Here is a 23,779-nt window from a genome sequence, read left to right on the forward strand (position 1 = left end):
ATTGGTTTATCTACACCAAAACTTGCAAACCAACCATCATGCAGATAAACTTAGTTCATCCTCACCCTATTGGATTAAGTACCCTAAAGGCTACTAGGAATATTTCTACTATTTGAAATGTCATTGCAGAACTTACATGTCACACTGTGGCTGCTTTGTCCCATAAATACAACATGTATTTATGCAGAATAATTGCCATATAATAAATATTTCATAATAATTCCATGGTGGCACATAAAAAGTAAACACATCCACCATTCTCAATTTAGGGCATTAACTAATAGCAAATGATGGCTACCACAAACTGAAAACAAAGACTACATACTTCTTATACTACTGGCATATATACATGCATGTATACTTATGCTCATAATTATATATATACTATGTGTGTTAGCTATAGATGCAGCTCTACATCTAGAATACATTACATTATAGCTATAAAAATGTAAATGTTATAATCAGATTCTCTCCTGGAATATCAAGCCTTAGAATTCAGTTAAATTACATCAGCTAAGAATTTGTCCCCATTATTAAAGGCCAATATAAACATAAACTTTCAAAAAAGCATAAAGCTTTTGTTTAATGCAAATGCATAAATGTTGCTGTTAGCCTGATCCGGATGACCTACTGAAGTTAAATTAGTTTGTAGGCTTAGCAAAGCCTGCCATTTTGGCAGAAAAATGTATGACTGAACCAGCAAATAGAAATACTAACAGACTCATAAAATCCACCCTCTGCTAAGTATAATCACCACAACTGTTGTGTTTGCATGAAGGATAAAGAGCAACTTCTGCTATAATATTTTCATTTATTTATAAGAGATAACAGAAAACCCTGTTTCCAGTGGATCTCCTGCACTGCTTTTAGATGCAGTTGGGTTTTCCATGTTCTGATTCATATGGACTCAAAAAATTAAGCAAATTTAAATTTGAGCATGGAAATATTACGCTCTCTCTGGTTTTAAATGTCATTAGCTAGTGAATTAAATATCAGCTTTGCAAACAGTACTGCATTCACTATTGATGGGGATGTCGACTGTAATGCAGTCTGAGAAGTTGGGCTTTCTCCAGGCACATCTGCTAAGCATTTTCAGTGAATCCTTTCCTTGTTGCCACATATCTAAACAGCGTTGAAGTCTGTGAAGAAAAAGAGAATTTACCACAAAGTTTTTCCAGGATAAAAAACAAACTTTCAGCTTTCATCTTTGATGTTATTATTACAATATTGTATCAATTGCTGCAGTTTTTATCCATTTGCACAGGAACTGAAATAGGTATGGAATTTTCCAGGACCAAAAATAAAAGAACCCTCAGCAATCATTATTCCCTGCCTTGAACAGCAAATTTTACTCTCACCAGTAAGGTACAATCAAAAAAGAGGCTGAGAAACAGAGTGAAAAAAGCAACATTTGTAGGAGTGGTGGTGGGTTTTGGACATCTCCAAGCACTGTGGACTCCTTGGTCAGGTTAAGAGCTCTGGTATAGGGGAAATGAGTAGGACAACTGCTGAATTAGCAGACAAAAAGACTAGGAAAAGTTGGAGATTCAGAAACCAATGACTATAAGGAAGAGGAAATGGTCATTCTTAACAAAGGGGAAGGATGGAGATCAGAAATGATCATAGAAAAGGTAATTTGTGGATCTGTTGTGGGCAGCACCAGTAACTACAAGTGACAAAAACCAGACAAGAGGGGCCCAAACAGGGATTTAGAGGAGAAAAAATCAATGTTAATAGAGATCGTTGAGCTGAATGTGAAAAAAATACCCTTTCACAAGGGAAACCAAGGAAGCAAAATTGTGTCCAGAGAGTGCTGGGGCATCACCATGGCACACATAAGAGTCTGAAAGCTTCTGCAGAGAGCACCCAAGGCTATATGGAGATGTTCACAACCCTGGCTGCACTTGAAGGTCATGCCTCTCCCTTCCTTTCTCTTTCACAGTCACACTGTGAGACCTGGGTCTGCAATTTTACTTCCACTAGGCTCCTAATTACATATATTTGTGGCATAACTTCAGTCAGGTTCAAAAGTTCTAGTTTGGGACTCACTGTGCTAGTGAAAACAAAGCACACACAGTGCAGGAAATGTTTGAAAACATCCTTGTATGGCAGAAAATAAGCAGCACCAGTGACAGCATTGACGGAGATTTCTAGCTCCTGTACATTTTATGTAGAGCTTGGCAAAAATGTGGCGAGAGGAGGTTTGGATATGGCATCTCAATAAACATCATCCAGCATTCAGTTTACCACATTAAATACTACCTGTGCTCAACTTTTATCCTCATTTTCCTCACCTATAAGGGGGAGAAAGCAAAGGTTTCTTCACCTGACCGTTTTTTCAGCACATATAGGGATGTTTTCTGCTTTTTTCACCTCTGATCATAGAAAGTACGGGCAGGAAATGAGTTCAGTGGACAAGGAGATTGCTGCATGAGAGTCCTTTCCCCACTCCTGCCCCTCTGAAGAGCTCAGTAGGTGGTTTTGTGCCACACTTCAGACTCCAAATATTTGCTCTACCACATAAACAGCTGACTCTTCAAATGTCTGCAGGATGCAGCAATCTGGTTGCACAGTATCTGTACTTGTCTTGCAATAAAAAAAATAAAGAAAAGATCTCAGAACCTGAAATTCATGTTTCTATAAGCAAGATATAACAAAAATCTGGCTTGTATGCTTTGGATTTTATTGCTTGTAAAAGCCCCTCAGGAGCACTGGGCTATTAGAGAATGTTTCCTCTTGAGAGCCTAGCCAGTAGCTGCTAAAATATACATCATTTTGCGTTATTTGCAAAGGACATTGCTATCAGAATATCAAAGAACCAAGAATGGAGAGAGTTACTCAGAAAAGTGAATAATATTCTATAAATCATGTTTCTAACAATTTATGCTCTTTCTTCCTCACAGGATAGCCATAAGCAGAGTGGTTTAATCAGATTTATTTGTTATTCAAAGGCATTTAGCAATTTTTATTACTATCACCACAAGTCTGAGAGAATTTGATGTTTGGTATGCATTATTTGGGCTCTGTGGCTTTGTTGAGATTGCAGGATAAACAGCCTGATATCATACCTATTCCCTTACTGAATTAAAGCACAAACACTTCTGGCATGAATACTCATGTTATTTGGCTCAGGCAGAGAATTACAAGGTGAAATTCTGTGACTGCATTATAAAGGAGGTCAGACTAGATCTTAGTGGCTCCTCCTGGCTTTAAAAACCCATGCATTTATATGTGCAGATTTAAAGTTTTGGCTCTGTGTAGCCCCAAATAACCCACCCTGAGTGAGCGTAAGCTTTTACACGCACACTTCTATGAGTCTCACAGTGTAGTTGAAGTGAGTTCAGCCTCTCAGTGTCACAGATTTTAGGATTAAACCACATTCTTTAGACCTGTAGTTCGTTAATTACACTAGCAACACCTGAGATTTCAACCTTCATTTTCCTCTGTAATGTACACAGTATACACTTGTGAAAAAAATAACAATATCATGAGCAAAATCATGTTAAAAATGATCAGCTGTTTGAGGAAAAATCTGTGTCATTTAACATTTTCTTGATGTAAATCATAACCTGTATTAAGACCTTTATGCAACAGAGGCATTATAGTCCTAAGAGAATTTAGGGTTTTTTGTAACAGCAAACCCCTTCATACACTGTACCAAATTAAACTTCTTTTCATCTCTCTCATGCTAAGGCAGGATGCAGGAGCAGCTCATACCTTTACTTATTAGAAGGTCAGTGCAAGGTTACTGCTGCTGGTGGTGGAAGTCTCAGCAGTTACTGGCATATGTACACACATACACACAAAGGCATGCACACACACACACACACACAGAGGTACACACATTCGGGTAAAAACTAAGGATATCTCTGGAGTTCAGCTCCTTTTTGAGGATTTAAATCCAATAACCAAACATTAGGAAGGTTAGGTACTAAATTCTGTCTTGGACCATCAGCACTGTTTGGACCAGTGAGGACTACAGGTGCTAAGGTCCCCACCAGATGCAGGGGTGCTCTGTAGCCTCAGGGACACCAGCTCTCTGTTTATGTCTCCAGCTGCACAAAGCCAGCCCAGTGCTCTCTTTTTCCCTGCACAATGCTGCTGGTTTCCCACTGCACACAAAGTGTGTACCTGTGTGCCAGATTTGCAGGTGATAGTTCATACATTCAAAAGCATACATATATAAAATAAGAGTTTCCAAATGTGTCTACTTCTTATTCCTACAGCAGAATTTGAAAGACTAGACAAAACATGAAAGAACTATGCACTTCTCTTACTCAAGCCCATCACCCTCTGGATAGACTTGGAGAGGAAATTCATAGTCTGCCACAGGGTGCAGAAACTGCCTTTCTCTCTGTATGCTTTTCTCTCTGACTCGTGTGAACACTGAGCTTCATGCCAGTCTCCTTCCACTATGGCTCACTCCTAGGTGTACCATGCCCCTGCGTTAACAACACATACCACCTCCCTTCTATGCAACGTTTCCTGTTCTGTGCTCTAAGCTCATCAAGTTTATATATCTCATCACCAGCACCCAGATTCCTTCTTCTTCAATGCAGAGAAAATAGGGAAATTATTTCTCCCAGAATCAACCGATCCAAATGTTCCCATTAGAGACAGAGTTCTGCAGTGCGCTGCTCTTCCCCAAGACTCGCTTCTTTGATAGACCTTAGCAAGGGGACTGGAGATCTTACACAATGGCCAGGGCAGAGCATGTTCTGACAGGACATCTACCTAATGTATTTACTTCAGAGAGATGCCAGCCTTGTGTACATCAAATTTGCATCTACACAGACTAATAGTGGATAGACTTACTTGTAAATGCATGAGCTGTGGCACTTGACCTCTTTCAGAAGTCTGCTTGAGGAGGACAGGCTTGAGCAATATACTTTGCAGGGTGCAGGATCTGGAGGGCGTTATGTTCCCAAAAACTGTCTTTATTCAGCAAATAAAAGCCAGAATTCAGTGTTTATTTTGTAAGCTCTGGCCTTAAAATTGTTTTCTTACTACTGCTTCTCCAAAGGGCACCTTTGAAAGACTGTGTGTTTTCTTGCTGCCAGGTCAATGGTCATCCACTTCCTCATACCTCAGTAAAACTGTGACATTAAGCCCAGAGGGTAAATAAGACCTTGCATATCTAAATTATACCTCACCTGTAAAGTGACACAAACAGTAACAAAGGACCTCCAAACTTTGCATTACAGCACTGACAGTCCATTCATGTCCCTCGACTAAGGTTTGTGAATTATTTGGGCCCACAAGCTAGAGGATGGTAAGGAATCTTTGTTGAGAAAATGTTCAAAATACTGTAAGGTAATGTAGTCTTAAGGCGCTGTTTCAGGATTTAGCAGTGGGTGTCTGAAGCAACATTTTACAAGATGAGTTAAGCATACTAAGCTGTATTTAAATGTAGCATATAAAAATGCAAGACTAAAAGCCAGTGTTAGAAATTGGCATTCTTAGATCTATTTTAGTGTTAGCCTGTCGACCAGAGCCATTGTTATCAGAAGACTGAGCTTGACAAGGTAACTCTTAAGAAAAGCTACTTGAAAGGCTGCATATTAATGTAAATGAAAATCAATTAACACAGCTAGATCTTCAATTAGAGATGATTTGTGCACAAGATTTGTAATTCTCTCTCTTAACCCCTTTCTGTGTGACTGAGATTTCAATTTCAATCTTTCACCACAAAGTATGTCCCAGAAAACGTATATAAACCACCTACTGTTAAAATACAGATCAAACACTAATGCACTAGTTCCAGTCTCCAAACCAATAATAGCTAAATGGTCGTATAAATAGGAACACCACAGGTGTTCCGCTGAGCACAGGCCAGCCTGAATAACAATTTATACTGTGTAAAGCATAGCTGGAAATATTGGTAATAGAACCTGTGGTACAGGAGGTTAACAACATGCCAAGCAGGTAAGACTTAAAGCTGTTAATAATGACCAAAAAAAGGAGGATTCTTTTGTAAGAAGCCTTAACAAAATAAGCTTTGAAATTCGTCAGCAGTGCTTTATAATGGGCAAGATTTCCACAGGTCCAGAGGAGACACTTCAGTCTCACCAAGCTTCAACAGCAGGTGGACTCACTTCCTTGAGATGTTTTGAAGCACTGTGCAGATCTCTCCGCATCTCAGTTTCGAAGCGGTGTGAGGGCAGGAGTGTGTCAGCATTCAGCTTTGGGTAATGCTATGTACAAACCGATGCTGGCAATGCTCAGCAAAGAGTATCCAGGTGTCAAACCACAGCTCAATAACGGGTGAGGAGCCACGTGCTGACCTGAGCAAGGCTGCAGCCCTTAGCACCCCCACTTCTTTGCCCCCAAGCCCCTTCCTCAGTATTTTTATCATCCATATTTTGGTTGGTCCTGGCGAGGGGCTGCAACCAGATCACTTGGTGAGAGGATGCTACAGCATGCAGGTGAGGGGCTGTGATGTGGTTATGACTTGGGGACACATCTCCCTGCACACCTCACTGGTGTCCTTGGGCTGCCAGCAGTGTGGGAGCTGCGAAGCCTTGCCCCCAGCCCACTCCAAGTGCAGGGCTGGGGAAGCACAGCGTCTAATTAAAGAAAGGCTGCCTGCTCTGGGATGCCTCCCGGATCATCGCTGGCATTTCTGTGATTGACAAACAGGCAAAAATATATTTATTCAGGGATTACCTATATTGAAAACTGGATGCGGGATTTTGTCTTTGTAAACAGTGCAGTAATATCTGCTGTTTGAACAAAAGGAAGGGTATACTTTCCATCCATTTAAAGCACAAAAAGCTCACATATTTAAGTGGAAAGGGGAGGCATTTGGTTTTATTGATCCTGCTTGCTGAAGATTCGGGGTTTTTTAAATACGATCTGTGACTAAGGGAGCAGTGGGTTGATTTTCACTTTATTGGAAGGGTTATTATGAAGCGTACAGCATATAAGTTATTAGAGAGACGTATGCCCTTGAAAACAGCCCTTAAAATCTTGCACAATTAGGAAAATTCAGAATGGTCCAGCATGTTTCCTCATAGCAAGAAAAGTCACTTTGATATATGGAGGACCCAAAATGTAACACTGCATTGCTCTGAATAATAATTTTATTTTGAGAAGCCACATTTGCAGAGAGCACTTTGTTACAGATGGGAACACAGCTACTTTCATAGGCCTAAATGAGGCTACAGAGAAATAGCCCCTTCAAAAATGAACACCCTTATTGATAGTTTCATTGTTGTTCAGACAGATCTTTCCCTATCATCTACCTACAAATAATCCCATAGATGTCCAGATATCAAAGGATCGAGTCAGTACATTAGTCATGTGTGTTGGTCAAGGGATGTACAAAACACAGGATAATAGATCTTCCCACAAATATTTGTAAGCTAAATCTATTGTTTATGCAAAATACTGAACTGGCTGCCCTCCAAGTTAGGTCTTTTTATCCACAGAACAGAAGCACAATGAGTACTGAAAATTTCCCCCATCATTAATGCACTTTTACAGTGCTCTGAAGGAGAACAGCAGCAGTGCAAGGGTCTAACTTTGACCAGCTCAGCACAGGACCCCTCTTTTCCTAGGATTTGTGCTGACTTAGTGAGACTCGTGTGTGCTTGAGGATGCTTTCCAGAAAGAAACAATTGGCCAAACACTTTACCAAACCTGGGTTAGACTTGAGGCAAAGCTCCATCTATGCTTTTTCATCCATCTTCTCTGACTGGAGGCTGCTAAAACAGTGCTGTGTTGCGTGGTAAGCAGTCGATGTACAGGAGCATTGCCGTCATCTCACCTCATTTCCCCACCACCATCATGGTGACACCAGCCTTGGCATTGCTCAAGAAGATCCAGCAAGCAATCCCCACCAAATACTGCCTTCTAGGTCTCAGCACCTTTTCTGATTTCTCTGTCCTTCCTACTGTAGGATGCTGTCTGGTTCTGGGACAGTCTCTTTTTACACCACTTTCTATCCATCAAGCACAGCTTGCTCTCTTGGCCTGTATTCTTTGTTATCATAGAATCATAGAATAGTTAGGGTTGGAAAGGACCTTAAGATCATCTAGTTCCAACCCCCCTGCCATGGGCAGGGACACCTCACACTAAACCATCTCACCCAAGGCTTCGTCCAACCTGTCCTTGAACTCTGCCAGGGATGGAGCACTCACAACCTCCCCGGGCAACCCATTCCAGTGCCTCACCACCCTAACAGGAAAGAATTTCCTCCTTATATCCAATTTAAACTTCCCCTGTTTAAGTTTTAACCCATTACCCCTTGTCCTGTCACTACAGTTCCTAATGAATAGTCCATCCCCAACATCCCTATAGGCCCCCTTCAGGTACTGGAAGGCTGCTACGAGGTCTCCATGCAGCCTTCTCTTCTCCAGGCTGAACAGCCCCAACTTTCTCGGCCTGTCTTCATACGGGAGGTGCTCCACTCCCCTGATCATCCTCGTGGCCCTCCTCTGGACTTGTTCCAGCAGTTCCATGTCCTTTTTATGTTTAGGACACCAGAACTGCACACAGTACTCCAGGTGAGGTCTCAAGAGAGAGAGACGTTGTAAGAGAGTTATGTTATGCAAGAGTTATGTTTCTTCTGCCATTTTTTTGGTCCAGCTCCTCTGTCCCATTTGTCTTGCAACTACTTCTACTTAGGAGTCAAAATCCACCATAACTGATACAGAAGTTTCCTTGCCCCCTGCACTGGACTTCATTTGGGATGGGAAAACAGGGGTGTCTTGAGGAACAACTATTGCATCTAGAAGCCATGCCCTCTAGCTTTGCTTCTAAAAAACACAGAGACTACAGCAAGTCATATTGCCTCTCTGCCTTGATTCCGCAGCCTGTATAGAAATGGGGCTGTACCTCACAGCAGCATTGTGAGAACTGATTGTTTATTAAATGCTTTTAATACATAGGAGATGACCTGATCATGCTTGTATTATGATTTCCAATAATGTAATTCCACTGACATGTGAATCCCTCTTTACACTAGGATGAACACGTTCAGAATTAGGCAGAGAAATATCTCTAAAGAAAAGAAAGGTTCCTTGCAAAGAATTTAAATCAAATAATTGTTATTACCTTGTAATTTATGATCTGAACACAATCCCCTATTTTGGTAAATAAAGCTTAGATGATTTCTTGTGATGTGCATATTGATACATTCAAATATTGTTGAACATATGTTGTTTTTCTGTTTAGCTGCTTTTTTTCTCTCCATCAATCAAAGATACAAGTTTTTTCTAAGGAAATGTCAAGTGTTGAAAACAGCACTGATATCTGATATGTTTCCATCTGGACAAAGATATCACTGTCTAATTTTTTTGCTCGCCTTGGAAGCTGGTTGGAGGCTCGGTACTGTTAGCTGAACTCAGCTCTTAAGCTTGCATTATTAATTTTGCATCATGATAAGATATTTACTCAAAGAGGCAGCTAGTTCTTTCCTTTAAAAATGATGTTATTTGCAGGAATGACCACACTTTTTTTCCCCCCAAATGAAGTTATGCAAATCTGATAGACTAAAGTAAATGTTTCATAAAACCAATGACTGTTTAAATTGTGGGACTAAATTGTTTGTATATAAATATTACCTTTTATATTCCATTTGAGTTTTATGTAGATGAACACATTACTTTAATGACCTGCATTTACAGAGGGAGATGGGGAGAGTCTGACTCTGAAATCCTCAGCAGCCAGATGGCTGCCTTTTCTTGCATGAGATTAAAAGATGTTTCTCATTCACAGCCCTGCTTCGGAGGCAAATTAATATAGCCGGCTAAATTGCTTGTGTTTTTGGAATAAAATTTAAAGAGAACTTTTTAAAGCAATTGGTGTCACAGGTTCCTAGAGCAGATTGCTCTCCAGGTAGAGCATGCTGGTTTTAAACATTCAGTAATTAATGGAAAGTATACCGTGTTAATTGACTGCTTCAGGAAAGGGAAATATAATGACTCCTTATTAATCATGAAAAGAGACATACAGCACGGAGGCACTGCAATAATTGCACTAACGGTTGAGAAATGTTAATTAATGAAAAGAACAATGATGTAAGAAATTAGCTACATAATGCTTGCCGCGGATGGAGATTGTGCTTTAAACACGTTATTTAGCATGGCAGCCACTGGATGTTGCCTTAAATAGCAGGCACCTCTTACCCTTTCCTTCAGTCAGCTACGAAGTTCCAAATGCTGCTGGTGTTTTGTTTTTTAATGAGCCAAAATACGCTCTCCAAAACTACATTTTCTGAAGCGTTTTCAGTTTGAACTCTTGAACTCAGAACTATTCAAAGAGATTGACAGCGTTGCACTTACATAAAAGTATTATCCTAGTGTAAGAGAGCCTGTTAGTGTTTGTGCAGTGGGGAGCACCTTCCTAGGTGGACTGAGCTAAATAGGTTTGCCAAGAAGATAACAGCATCGTGACTTCTTTCCTCTTCATAATTTTTCCACTTTTTAACCAATTACCTGTCCCCTGACGAATTTAGAGCAAGCATCCTGTCATATTTGTGCCTAGCTAGACGTAAATATTCATAGGCTATTAAAATGCAGAACAGTTCTGGCAACTAATCCAACATCAGAGGTATGGAGCTCACAGTCATTAACAGATTGAAGGCCAGTGAAGGTTTCCACCATCAATTTGTTGCATCTTTAAGACAGCAACAGAGTGAGACATAGTCATCACTCTCAACACATCAGAGCAGGTCAAACTATTGGTTACAAATAAATTGCCTAAAAGTATAACTAATTTTTTATTTTTCAGGATCAGGATTTGGTTCTTATGGCTATCTTCATATCTGCATGCTCATTTGTGCAAGGAAATGTTAGGCCATGAAGCTTTGGGAAGTTATTCACAATTCTGTGAGAATTTTGGCCACCTATGCCATTTATTATCTTGGCTGTGTGACTAAGGGATGGTACTAATATATGACAAATGGTAAATACAGGTAGAATAAAGAAAGTTTCCATTTTAGGTCTACCATTGCAAGCATCAAATTATAGATACATAAAAATAATTCTGTTGAAGACATGCTAAATGAACATTCATCTAACACAAAATGCTTCTGTAAAGATTAGCTCTCAACAAGAGGCCTCTGTTTGCAATGACACAAGACAGACACATATCCCTTAATTCAGTGGTGTCACAGTAATCTAAAAGCATCGTAGAGGTCAGTCCATAGATGTATAATAACCCAACAGTACAATGCTTCATGCGCCACAGGACAGGGACAGGAATGGTTTCATCCCTCATCCAGTCCATATGCTTGCCATCGCTGATTTTCCCAGGGCAGCTGTCTTGTGACCATTCTTCCACCCATGTGTTTTATTGCTCCTGAATTTCTTTTCCAGATGGAACATCCTTGGGCTCCAAGGTGCTCTCCTCAGCTCCTTCATCGAACCCATGTACTTGCACAGCATCATTGTGGGGAGCCTCTACCACACTGGTCACCTTTCCCGGGTAATGAGCCATAGAATAGAAGACATTGGTCAGCTGCCAGCTTCATACCGGCGCAATCAGCTGCTTCTCAGTGGTAAGCAAACACCTGCCTGCAAGACAAACGATCCCCTCTTCCATCACTAATTGTGCCGGTCACCAACAGGAATGTGTACTTGTTCATAAGTGAACCATTAGCTCATGCTTCCTTTCTTCCTGCAGAGTATGAATTTGCAAAATGAAGAATCTGATGCATTTAAACCCAGTTCCTTTTTAATATGCAGTGGCCACTAAAAGCATCAGTAGCGGATAGAAGCAGACTAGCAAAACAAACACTGTACAAAGAATGCTCAAAGTGGAAAAAAGTGTACGACTGAGTAAAAGATTTATAAAAACCAGGAACAACGTTTTCAGTAAATATCAGGTTTAACTCGCTCCTATAGCACTCTTCCTCACCCAGTGTACACACAAATGTCAGTCAGGAGAACCAGCCCTCGCACCTCTGGCACCGTGCATGCAGCCCAGCCACCAGTGCCCCTGCTCCTTTACCACTTGCTATCTATTGTGTTTGAAGCAAACAGCCATAAGAAAAGAGCTGCTCATTCATGCAGGAGACCACGGTCGGGAAGGTCAGAGACCTCAGCAAAGCATTGCTGTCATCAGACGAGTCTGCTGCCTGTTGTGTGACCATCTCTGTGGTTTCCAGCTATCTTTCAGACTACTTTCACTGCGATCACTTCTCCTTCTTAGTCCCTGTTCCTACCCCAGGTCTCTGGTCCTTCTCCATCCCCCTGACTCCCACTTCCTTAATCCCCAGCCAGGCAGCAGCTGTCCAGCCTCATCCCAGCAAAATCCCACAAAGTCTTGAATGCCTTCAGATCCTCGTGAGGCACGTGAGTGCTAAGGGCCACCAGTTCTCCACAGGCTTAGACTCCTACTTTACTCTTAGACTGGAAATTGTTCCTCAGGAGGATTCCCTGACACACCAATACAATGTCAAGGTTACAGAGCTGGGAGGTCAGGATGTTTGGTGTGAGTACACCACTGACTTTCAAGGCCCTCTAGGTTCCTCAGTCAGGAGAGTGCTGATTTATCCCTTATTTATTTCATGTTCTTGTTTTGTTTTGTTTGGTTTTGTTTTAACATATCCTTGTGACAAAATCAGTTTGGCTGAGGCAGAAGTGATACTTTAGCCACTGGGGAAATTCTCAGGTTCTGTGTGGTTAGTACATCTGGCAAGTGTGATGTGCGTGTATGTGTTATGAGGTGAGTAGGTCAGAAGGCTCATCCTTATTTGAAGAGCTTATCTCCACTTTTTAACTCTTCAATGCAGCTAGCCAAAGACTGCGCAATGCAAGCATCCAGGAAACTGTGCTCCACGTGCCTCTTCCATCCTATGTCCTCTCCTGTGCCTCCCTCCTGCCTTGGCCTGGACAGGGCATGACTCAGCCCCCTCTGCCTTCCCACACCACGTTATAGGAGGGAGAAAAGGACTTGCAGCTGGTTAAGAAAAATCTCCTCATCTCCCAAACCTGGCTGTTATTTCAGCAGCACACCCCAGTCTGGTAGAAGCCTTTGCATCTCCTACAGGGGAAGCTGATCTCATCCTGTGCCAGGCATAACGCATTATAAGTTCGTCCATACATTAAGATCAAAAATCACACCCACTTTCACTCTGTGGGATGTACAGGGAAACCCACCTGAACTGTTGAAGGGCTGAAAACACAATAAGGGATTTATTAAGAGATTTAACCACAGAACAGCTCTTGCTTTGCTGGGATAGCCTTGCAGAGTAAAAGTAATAGCTCCTATTGGCCCATGTGTTTATTTATGTCAAAGAGTCATTGCCAGAGATTTCAAGAGAGATAGAAATGCATTAGAGGGATCCTTGTGTCACTTTAAATATCCGATTGTTTCATGGCTGCCTTCCTGCCTCCCAGAGACTTCTGTGTTTATAAAAGCTTTTGCTTTGCTTTCAGTGGTGTTTGTGGGTTTTTCTCAGCCCAGGATAAGCAGTGGGAGGAATGTGTCTCTCTCTGTCTACATTGTTTTTGTCTCTAAAGCCATTATTTGTAATCTTCCCTCCCCCACATATCCCAGGGAGCCAATGCTGCTTAAAGCTTACATAGCTGAGCCTTGTGCTATATTTCCCTTACCTGCAAAACTGTGCTGACAGCACAGTGACAGAGGAGATAGGCACCTAGCAAAAGCCATACCGAATGTGTTAGAGACCAAACCCCAGCAATCTCAGCCAGGCAGCTCCATCTCCCACACTTGTCTCAGTGATCAGACCAGCCAGGCATTTCAAATTGCAGAGTCCTTCAAATATAAGGATGCCAATTATTTGTCACTTGATTGTAGCAGTACAAGCTTTTCAAAGGAGCGGAGAGTCGTGGTGTGTGATGAGATATCCTGAGGTAACTCCTTGTTCCCTCAGAAAAATAACCAGTAAGGTTTTCTGCTCACACTAGTCCCAGCCAGGTGGAAACCCACTCATTCACTGGGATTAATCTTGGGTGTATATTTTAGAAGAAAGAAAATCCTTATGTCATTTTGATTTCATGTTCTCTGAAGACTGAGGCCATTCTAAACAGTATCTTGAAGAGGCATGAGGTTTTGCAAGGAGAAAGAGGAGAATGAGAACAGATTTCAGTTCATACCACACAATACTCAATTTCATATTATCTGCACAAAGATTTTTCCTTCCACTTTCTACAATCTCCTATTGTACTTGTTGTTGTGTTGGTTTTAAGGAGGACGATTTACATAAAGGAGAGAAAATTGTCTAGATTATTTGGGTGTTCTTTTTCAAATAAAATCAGAACAAAAAAACTATTTGTCAAAAGAAAAGCATGAAAAAAGTGTTGAAGAAAGACCAAAAACAGCAATCAGAGGAGACATCTAGGCTCTATATTTGCATCTGTCATGAGTCTCATGTTTTCTCTTTTAAAGCTTCTTCCATTGCATTCGGAAAATGATGTGACGATATCATTATGTGTTATATAAACACATGTACTTATATGTGATAGTCGGGAAGAGAAAACATGAAAGCCAAACCAGCACGGAGGGCTTTCCAGGCACTGCAGCAAGCATCCAGCTCTCACAGTGGTCCACTGAGAGCAGAGAGAGGCCCCAGGCTGGGCAGGGTGTACAGCCTCCGCTTGGTGGGCACCCACAGCCTGCTCTGTCCTCCAGGGAGCCTTTCTTTCATTTCCTCTGGTCAGTGTTTTCACATTTGTATTTATTCAGTGGCCTGTGGTAACTTTGCTTGTCAGGGTGTTTGCTGTCGTAGGTTTTGGCACTCAAGTCCTCTAAGCTTTTGGGTGCTATCTCAACAGAGTGGTGCATAGTGTCAAATAGCTGATTTTGATCCGTTTGCGTCTTGTTATGTATAGAGGCATTTGACTAGCATCAGAGAGCTATCTGATTTTCAAGCTCTCGGTTTATATACCGTTGCCTAGGTGAACCAGAGTTTTAGATGCAGACTGATCTGTTTCCTCGGGAGGGAAAGAAATAGAGAGAGGTATTAATACAATATGAATGTGTTTACAAATCATGGGTGACGTTATGACTTAGCTGTAATTCTCTTCTATACACAGTAGCGAGTTCAGTCCCAGTGACTGAGATGATTTCAGCAATTCCAGCTTTGCCACCGGTACGAAGTGGTAATGCCGTATATTTTTTTTTCCCCTTCAATGGCCACCTCTCTCCCTGTGCATGCTCATCCGGCTCATGCAGCTCCCTCCCAGCACACAGGGAACAGGAGTGGACAGGGAGCATGTCCCTCACTGATACTGCTTGCCACGATGCTGAGAGGCCCCACGCAGGAGGTGCCTGCAGGGGCAACGTCTCTGCCATAACTGACCCTGTGCAGCCCTCTGCTTCTCCCAGTTTCTCTCCCAGGGGCTTACCAAGCTTGGCATGTTTAACATGGTGATGAACACTGCATTCCCACCAACTCCCACCTACTTCCCACTCTGCTGGAGGTTAGCAGATGCTCATGGTATGCACTTGTTCCAAAACTAAGATCCCTGAGCAAGAAGGGGCACTTTGGAAAGGAGGGGCTTTGATCTCTCTCCTTTAATCTCCTCCTCTCTGAACAGCCCATACCGGTACTTCCCCCTCTCTGCAAAACTCTTTCAAACCCTTCAGCAAAAACCACAAAGGACATGTCTCTGTTACCCTCCACCCAGGAGCAATGAACGCGGGTCCCATGAAGCTGTGCAAACCACGAGCTGCTGCTGGAGCTGCCACAGGCAGGGGCTCCAGCGGGAGCTGCCATTCGGAAGCAGAGGTCCAGCCCTGGCTTGTGCTTCGGTGGCTCCCACCAGCACAGTCCCCACCTGCCTGTTCACCACAGCGGCTTTTGTTGTCCAGGTTTGCAGGGTAGCGGCCCATGCAGCAGATTAGTAGAGGGAGGCTCAACAGCTGAATGCAGACACACCATCCAGTGCCCACCTTTCCGACGTGTTCCATCTGCTTTGGGTCTCTTTGTCTTTCCAGCCTTGGAAGCTCTCAGTGTCGGTTCTTTGTTCACAAAAGCACTAATGAGCAAGGCAAGGCAGAGCTCATGTGGTTGCATTTATCCTGTCCTGGGAAATGAACCAACCACTTTCTTTATTCCCCTTATTTCCTTGCAAGGAATAATCCTTCTCTGGTTCCAGGTATAAGGAATAAGAAAGCAACATAGAGTCACGGAAAGGCTGAGCTACACTAAATGGTTAAGAATTTGCCTCGTTAAAAATAACTCTCTCTCGTACACGCACCCACACCTGACCTTGCAGCCCCAATCTGCATTTAGAGCCTAGGGAGGTCTCACCCTTGTAGACTGTGGACTCCAGTATGTGATTCAGATGTCCAAAATTTGCTATGCGAATGACACAAAGGTCATACAGCCACCCCAGATGACTGAAAACATCATCGTTGTAGCTGCCTAAAATTAAATGAGATGCATCCCACTTAGAGATGTCCAAAATGTTGCCATTAGGACAGTAACTATCTCCTGAAGAGATTGTTGCACCCACAGAGGGTAGGAATCTTGCAGGTAGACACAAGGTGGGGAACAAGAGTTTTCTGTGTAGGTCTGCAATATCTACAAGGTCATTATTAACTTGGATCTAAGAATATCTCTCTGTGATGATGAAATGTATGTTTTGTATTTCCTTATCCCCTGTTGATACCCCCTGTGATCTAGACTTCCTGTCACAGCCAGGCCCCAGCAGTCAGTAGCAGATAAATATGCTGAACTGTGGAAAGCTCACCTGGAGGAATTCATGGCAAAAGCACTTTGCTGCTTCAGTCCTTGTAGAAACCAGTTATGCCATTAAAGCCTTTCTGAAAGATTTCACTCAGCAGCCATCACACTGCTGTCAATAGCACACACTATATCTAATGGCTTTCCTTAGGCTAAAGAAAGGTTGCATGTAAGGTGGAAAAAGATCTATAGGAATTGCTGAATTATGTCTCTCTAAGGTACTCAGCCTGGTAACATTTAACCGGGGGTGACAACAGCCCATACAGTGCACAATGCTAGCGTGTTCGTTCAGCGATGCCCCATGTTCCACAACAACTCACCACGTTAGCAGCCTCTGAAGGTTTTAATGTTTAACTGGGTATTACTGGTGTCCTTCTCTCTTGCCAGGGATTAGCCACACTGATGCTCGGCAGCCTGGAAAATCTCCCAGCTTCAGTGTGAACTGGATTGTGGGGAACACCGACCTGGAGGTTATTAATGCCACAACAGGGAAGAGGACCTGTGGGACTCCCTCGCGACTCTGCAAGCACATGTTCTTCGCTCGGTGGGCAAAGCTTCATGGAAAGGTAGGTCTGATGCACTGCCAGGACACTGCTGCCAGCCCCACATGGGCTAGTCCTTACCCTGGTGTCAACCCTGTTTTAGCAATCTCATGCTGAAGCTGCAGCCTCCACGGGTGTCCTGTGCTCCTCCTGATAATGCCTGGGAGAGGATTAGGAGCTGAGAGCCGGTGGAGTCAGCTGTGGCAAATGAGTCCAGAGAAAGCTGAGGTGGTTTTGGAGGGAAGATGGGTATTCTGGCTGTCCCTGGCAATGGAGCCATGCTCGGATGAGCAGCCAAAAGCCACAAGACTGTAAAGTGCTCATACAAGCACAACTGGGTAATCTTTTAAGCATCTTACCCCAAGTATCCTTTTGACTCTAAGGGGAGTATTAACTTACTAAGTCTTAGAGGCCTGAGGAAAATATTCCTCATTGCCTTGGAGGCATCTACTGCACTTTATTGTTCCACAGGGATTTACACTCCCAACCTCAACCAATCCCACTCTCACTCAAGTTAGCTAAAGCAAGTGATATGGATTGCCCATTCCCCTCCTCTTCGCCACTCTCCCAGATCTGCTAATGCACCCATACAACAATACAGCTCTTAAGGTGAGTGGCCAGGTGCTGGAGGCTCTCTAATTTCACTACACTCAGCAGCAGCACAATTTAATGGCATTAAAACTACAGGCTGTATTTAATTATAATGGGCACCATGCCTTGACAGCCCTGCTTTCTCTAGGGAAGATAACCATGAACTCCCCTGGTTTGAAATGGCACTGAAGTCAACCTGCCTTCACACTTAAGTTACTTCCCACAGACAGGAAGCAGTGTCAGGACAGAGGGATGGCCAAAACCATGGTGGAGCCTAGGGATGCAGGATATATGGGAAAAAGCTTGGTGTGGAATAAGGAAATTTTCCTCTCATTATTCCTGGTTCTGGAGTCTCTGTTTCTCCTCTTACCTGACCCTTCAAGGAAGTGCTGAGGGAGAGAAGGACACAGATACCAAGGTGTTGAGCACCACATCCAGGAGGAGCATCAGGGAACATGCAAAGTGTCTCTCAGCACACCTATTTTCACCGATAGAATATTAATTTGCCATAAGGAGGCTCATAAAGACTTGTCCTGCAGGCCATGCAGAATGGGAGAAAACAAGGACAAGAAAAAAATATTAAGTGCCAAATCCATTTCCCTGTTCAGAAATGAGTAGAAAAGAACAAGGCAGAGTAGTGGCAGGGAAGTCCGGAGTCACTTCCGCCAGTGAAGTCATTTGGGAAAGCTGTCAGGCAGGGTGGTGAGGTAAGAGAAGAAGTCGTTCTGCTCTGCAGGAGAGCCCAGGGGAGGAGGCTGGTGAGACTCATTCCATCCCAGGCAGTGGCATGACCTGTCCTAGCAGGGACCCTCCTCCTTGGTAGGGAGCAGAAGGGACCAACCTGGGCTTCATGCCCAGTGCTCAGCCACAGTTTGGTGGCACAGGTCCCAGCCTATTTATTGCACGGCAGGTAGCATGGGAAGGGGGGTGAGAATCAGTTAAGGGATTGACCCTCAACAGGAACAAAACCTGAGGCAAGTTGGGCCCCAGGGCAGGCTATGGAGAGAACTATGGCCAGGAGAGCTGGACTGCACCTGGCTCACCAGGGATGAGGCTGGGCTGAGCAGGAGGGAGTAACTCGTGGCTGAGCAGGGCACTTTGCTTTTGGCAATACAAAGCATTTGGTAATGTTATAGGTGTCCACTTCTGGGGACAAAGGGGCAGCTGGAAGGAAGCCGCTGCTGGTGAGGCTAGCTTGTGGCCCCCTGATTCCTGCGCTGGCAGCATCACCCTCCCTCAGTGGCTGGACCAGTGCCCCTCCAAGCCAAAGCAGCCCCACACGGCACTAGCACCACATGGACTGGAGCAGTTTGTTTCAGGCTGCACATCTGCCTGCTCCTTTAATTTGTCTTTCAGCATCTCTCCTCTTTAAAGAGAAGGCAAAGAGCACTGTTTGCTCGCCAGGCTGTGGACTGAGGGTGCATTGTCCTGCAAGGGTGCTACTTCCTTGGTGTGTAAGCACTGGACTTTCACCCGTCTGCTTGCTCTAAGGGCATTTTCCAAGACCTCAGTTTCTTTCATATAATGTCAAAGCCTTCCTGATGGTTTGGCACTGAGACTTGGACAGGTCAGAGGAAGTCCTTTTACAAAGCAAAGGGTGCACACGCTCACAAGTCTACTCCAGGGGATGAGGGGCAGCGGACATGTGGTGCTGTCGCCTAAGGCAGCTCCCATTGAGCAGTTCCGGTGCCCTACCAGAGCACTTGCTTTCCCACACCAGCATGAATCCTGATGCTTGATTTCTGCTCTGTCTTGGGCACCCTCCATAACATTTCCAACAATAACAGATTAATAAGGGGGAAGGGGGGAGTGTGGGAGAGCGCCCTCCTTGTTGTGTCTCTTGGTATTACTTGGAAGCATTTTGCTGCTCTCCTTCCCAGGCTAAACTGAGCACATTCCTTAAGGCTCCCTAGAAAGGATTTTTCCCTTTTATTGTCCCTAAAACACATCTGGCCTAGGAAGCAGGATTTTGCATTTGCAAAACACACCAAGATTTGCCACGGCGTATGCCTACTCCAAAGCAAAGCTGTTTAACCCTGCTCCTCTCCACAACGGCTCAAAACCATGTCACAGGCATTTATTGCTTCCCCGTATTTTTGTTGTTAAACCAAAAGCAAACACACAAAGCACAGTGATAGTTTGTTTGTTGCTTATGAAATGTAGACAGGAAGATTATACAGCTACTGAAGCCTCCTGTTTCCTTTGGCTTGTTGGTTGCTTTTTTTATTATTATATTATTTTTCCCCCTTCCCTGCTTTGTGTTCTGCAGCTGAGCACACGAGTACCGAGCCATGGAGACATGCCATCAGTGTACAGCGAGGCAAAGCTGGTGGCTCAGACATACCAGTCTGTCAAGCAGCAGCTGTTTAAAGCATTTCAGAAAGCTGGTCTGGGCACCTGGGTGAAGAAACCCCCAGAGCAAGATCAGTTCCTACTAACTGTATAAATCACTTGACACCTCTGCTACATGACTGGATCAAATCAGCTGGAGAGAAGGCTAGGCAGGATGCGTGAGCCGAGAGAATTGAAGCAGTTTGAGATTTAATAGCAACCGCCACAGGAATATTTGCTTTTAATTCTGCATTGGAAATACATGAATAGAAATGTGTCTGATGCACTGAACTCAACTTCAGAATACTGCTTTTTCATTATCCCTTCCCAAGAATGTACCTGCCCAAATTATAGTGCTACACTCACAGAGATTCTGCTTTTCACTGTTAATTGCTGTTGGTTATTGCTGATTTGAGGTGTTACCAGGCCACCTGCCTGATCCAAAATAGAGTTTGTTTTCCCTTACACAATCTGTGAAAGAGCCATCACTGAATAATGGAAAATAGTGAGCAAAGATGGAAGTACCCCAGGCACACGGCATGACAGCAGGTCTCAGAGCATCCATAATCATCCACAAAAAAGGTGTCTAACCTCTATGCAAAAGTCATCCTGTTAGCTGCCCAAATCTGTAAGACAGAATTTGGCAAATTTTAAACTCTGTTTTCCACCTCTGACTCTGAGCACAAACCCAGGCGTCAGGATTCCCTTGGTTTTTACACTTCTTCCCTCTGATGCCTTGGACAGACTGCTTCCCACCAAATCTCCAAATCTGGGCACAAGTTTTGCACACCATAAGTTTTAATTACCCAGGCCCAGTTCATCACACCTGCCCTTTAGACACCAGCTGGGATGCAGATGCTTGTCAAGAGGGCGATTCAACCCTGTGCTGCCTGCAGAGTTGCACAGCTCTGTAGGGGCTGAGAGTGGAGGCCAGTGTGATGATGTTCCTCACTCTGGAGCTTCAGGTAACTGCCTAAAATCAGGCAGGCTGGAGCCAGGACCTCAGATTTCCAAGCTTCTGATGGTCACAGCTCTAAATTAAGTGGGTATGAGCTCAGGATGCTCCATACACCTGAAAAACCACTGGGTTGGATAGCTGCAACTAAGACATCCCAAATGAGAGAGCACATTTGACACCTGGCTCTTTCGTGCCTCAGTTTCCCCACTTGTCAAATGGCAATAGTATTACTTACCTGCTTCACTTCTAAGGAACTCATCAGGATGAAAGTGCTCTGGTAATATGCAGCAGTGTAAGCCAGATTCTGTCACTTTTCAGTGCGTTTTACCTCCCTACACAGTCCAATTGACGTAAGTGCAGCAGATGCAACTACTGGCTTGGGTAAGGATTTACTCAATGTAAGAACTTTCAAGCTCTAGCTCTGTGTAAATGCCAAGTATTACTATTCACGTTCATCTGCAGCCTGAAAAGCAGGTGGGGTTTTCAGTTAGGAGACGAGTAGCACCCAACAGTTAAGTATTTTCTTCATAACTATGGCTGGATCTGGTATAATCTCACCTTTGAACCATCACAAACTCCACCAGAATGCAGCAGATAGATACAGTCATGGGAGAGCTGAGCTTTGGTAGTCCCACCGCAGAGCCAACCTTCAAACGCCCTGCACATTTCTTTCCATTTTTGGTTTTTCAAATGATAGGATTTGCGGGTATATAACTGCTGTTTTCTTTTTATTCCTGTGATTCTCTATAAATCTGTATATAACATGCTGCTACTGATTGGTGATAATTGTCCTGGTATTTTCTCAGAACTGTCAAGCTGGGTTACTTTTCAAACAACACAAGGCTCATGTTTTTCCATGTAATTTCCTTTACACGGGAAACTGTTCCTATCAATAAAGATAGATGCTCTTTGTATAGGGTTTATCACGTTTGGAGAGCCATATACAGTAAATACATTGTTTATTGATGCCCACAATAGAATAGCTACAGTATTTTGATGAGATGTTATTTTTAGATTATAAACTACAAGATGTATCTATAGTGTCTTGTATAAAGACAATTGTGATAAACTAGAATTTTTAAATTAGATAAAACAAAGCTCTCCCCTTCCAGAACCCTTTTCAGAGAAAGAATACATTCCATATTAACTACCAAAAATATAAAAATAATCCTTAGAGTAGAAATAGTTAAAAAAAATACCAAAAACCTGAGATGTTTCAACAGTGGAACCATTTTATGGTAACCATTTTGCCAGTACTTCGAACACTTTGTCAGCTTTTCTGATTATCATTCAGAATATTTCTGGCACCTTCTGGAGCTTCCCGGTACCTCCACATGGTTCCAACCTCTAACCAAGCTGTCACTGGTACAGTGTGACCTGGCAGCAGAGGTGTCCAGAGGGGCAGTGAGCAGGTGGGGGGCTGTGGCCCATGGCTGGAGGTGTGGGAGAAGCTATGTGTGACAATGACAGTGGTGGTCCCAGGGGCTCCGTCTGCTTCCACCAACAGAGAGAAATAACAGGGCAACCAGAGAGGAGGAGAAGGTTTCTCGTGCAGAGATCCACAGGGCAAGGGGAAGAAATGTCTTCTACTTTTCCTCTCCAGGTTAGTCTTTATCTAGCACACAAAAGACCTTGATGGCTCCACCATACATCTCCCTGCCCTCACCCATCCTTCTCCAGCCCTGGCATGACATCAGCTCAACTAACGCATATAGCTCCACGGGCCGGTGTTGCAGCTACTGTGAAAACCAAACACCGTGCCTGGTTATTTTTAAGGACAAAACGTGTAGTGGGATTGAATTATCCTTTGTTGCAAGAAATACATAAATGTAATGCTGGATTCAGCTGCCAGAATGAATTTAGTAGCAGGGACCAAGCTGAGTCCCCACTGCAAGTGGACATCAGCTGATCTAGGTGAAGGCAATGAAGTTGTACCTGCTTGCAGTAGGGTTGAATAAGACCTTAGATGTCTACTTCTTCTCATTACGTGCAGCAACAGAGTGTGATGGGACCACATCCCAGAAGCACATGTGAGCTACACACAGCATTTCCTGAAGCAAAGTTGAAATTGCTCAGTAGTAATTCTTTAGTGAAGATTCTGTACATAACACGCATGAGTGAATGGCAATACTGTACTAATGGATGTAAATTTGTAATATTTGTAAAAAAAAGAAAAAGAAACAAAAGACAGCAAAAGAAAATAAATCTGAATTTACATATGTGAATTTGCTGCTAAGTTCTGTAAATTGCACTTCAGTGATACCTGATAAGTGAATGTTTCTGTTAAGTGAATAAAATGCCAAGTAAAATTGTTCTTTCACTGTTTGTTGACCATTTTTCACTGTGGCTCAGCAATCAATTTGAATGCGCCCCAAAATGCCAGTATGTATTTTTACACACACCTACCATAGATCTAGAGACAACATGTTCTTATTCAGTTTGCATTTGATGTACCATAGGAATCACACCCTTGCACTGAGAGATGGATGCTCCCGCTCGTGTAGAAGCCATACAAAGACTCAGTCTGATCCTGGAAGAAGAGTTACTCAACAGAGATCTTTCCTAATAAAAATTAAATAAAGTTTTACAAACTCACATTGGATGGGACTTGCTGTATAAAACTGCCTAAGAAAAACAAAGATCTCAGCAGATTTCTTCTTCATAGGTGTAGCCTTGGTTTATTCTTGTTTTAAATGA

At 43.2% G+C, this 23,779-nt stretch overlaps 1 protein-coding gene across 1 annotated transcript in view; it reads left to right on the forward strand.

Annotated features, from left to right (window-relative positions):
* Positions 1–23,447, forward strand: part of ADARB2 (adenosine deaminase RNA specific B2 (inactive)) — a 306,595-nt gene extending 283,148 nt beyond the window's left edge. Inside the window, exons 8-10 of the mRNA XM_065669255.1 lie at positions 11,322–11,503; positions 17,048–17,226; positions 20,063–23,447. Coding sequence (XP_065525327.1) covers positions 11,322–11,503; positions 17,048–17,226; positions 20,063–20,239 — 538 coding nt within the window. The 3' untranslated portion in view covers positions 20,240–23,447. The remainder of the gene's footprint in view (positions 1–11,321; positions 11,504–17,047; positions 17,227–20,062) is intronic.
* The last annotated feature ends 332 nt before the right edge of the window (positions 23,448–23,779 follow it).

Source organism: Lathamus discolor, chromosome 2, assembly GCF_037157495.1.
Source record: "Lathamus discolor isolate bLatDis1 chromosome 2, bLatDis1.hap1, whole genome shotgun sequence".
Lineage (NCBI taxonomy): Eukaryota > Metazoa > Chordata > Aves > Psittaciformes > Psittacidae > Lathamus > Lathamus discolor.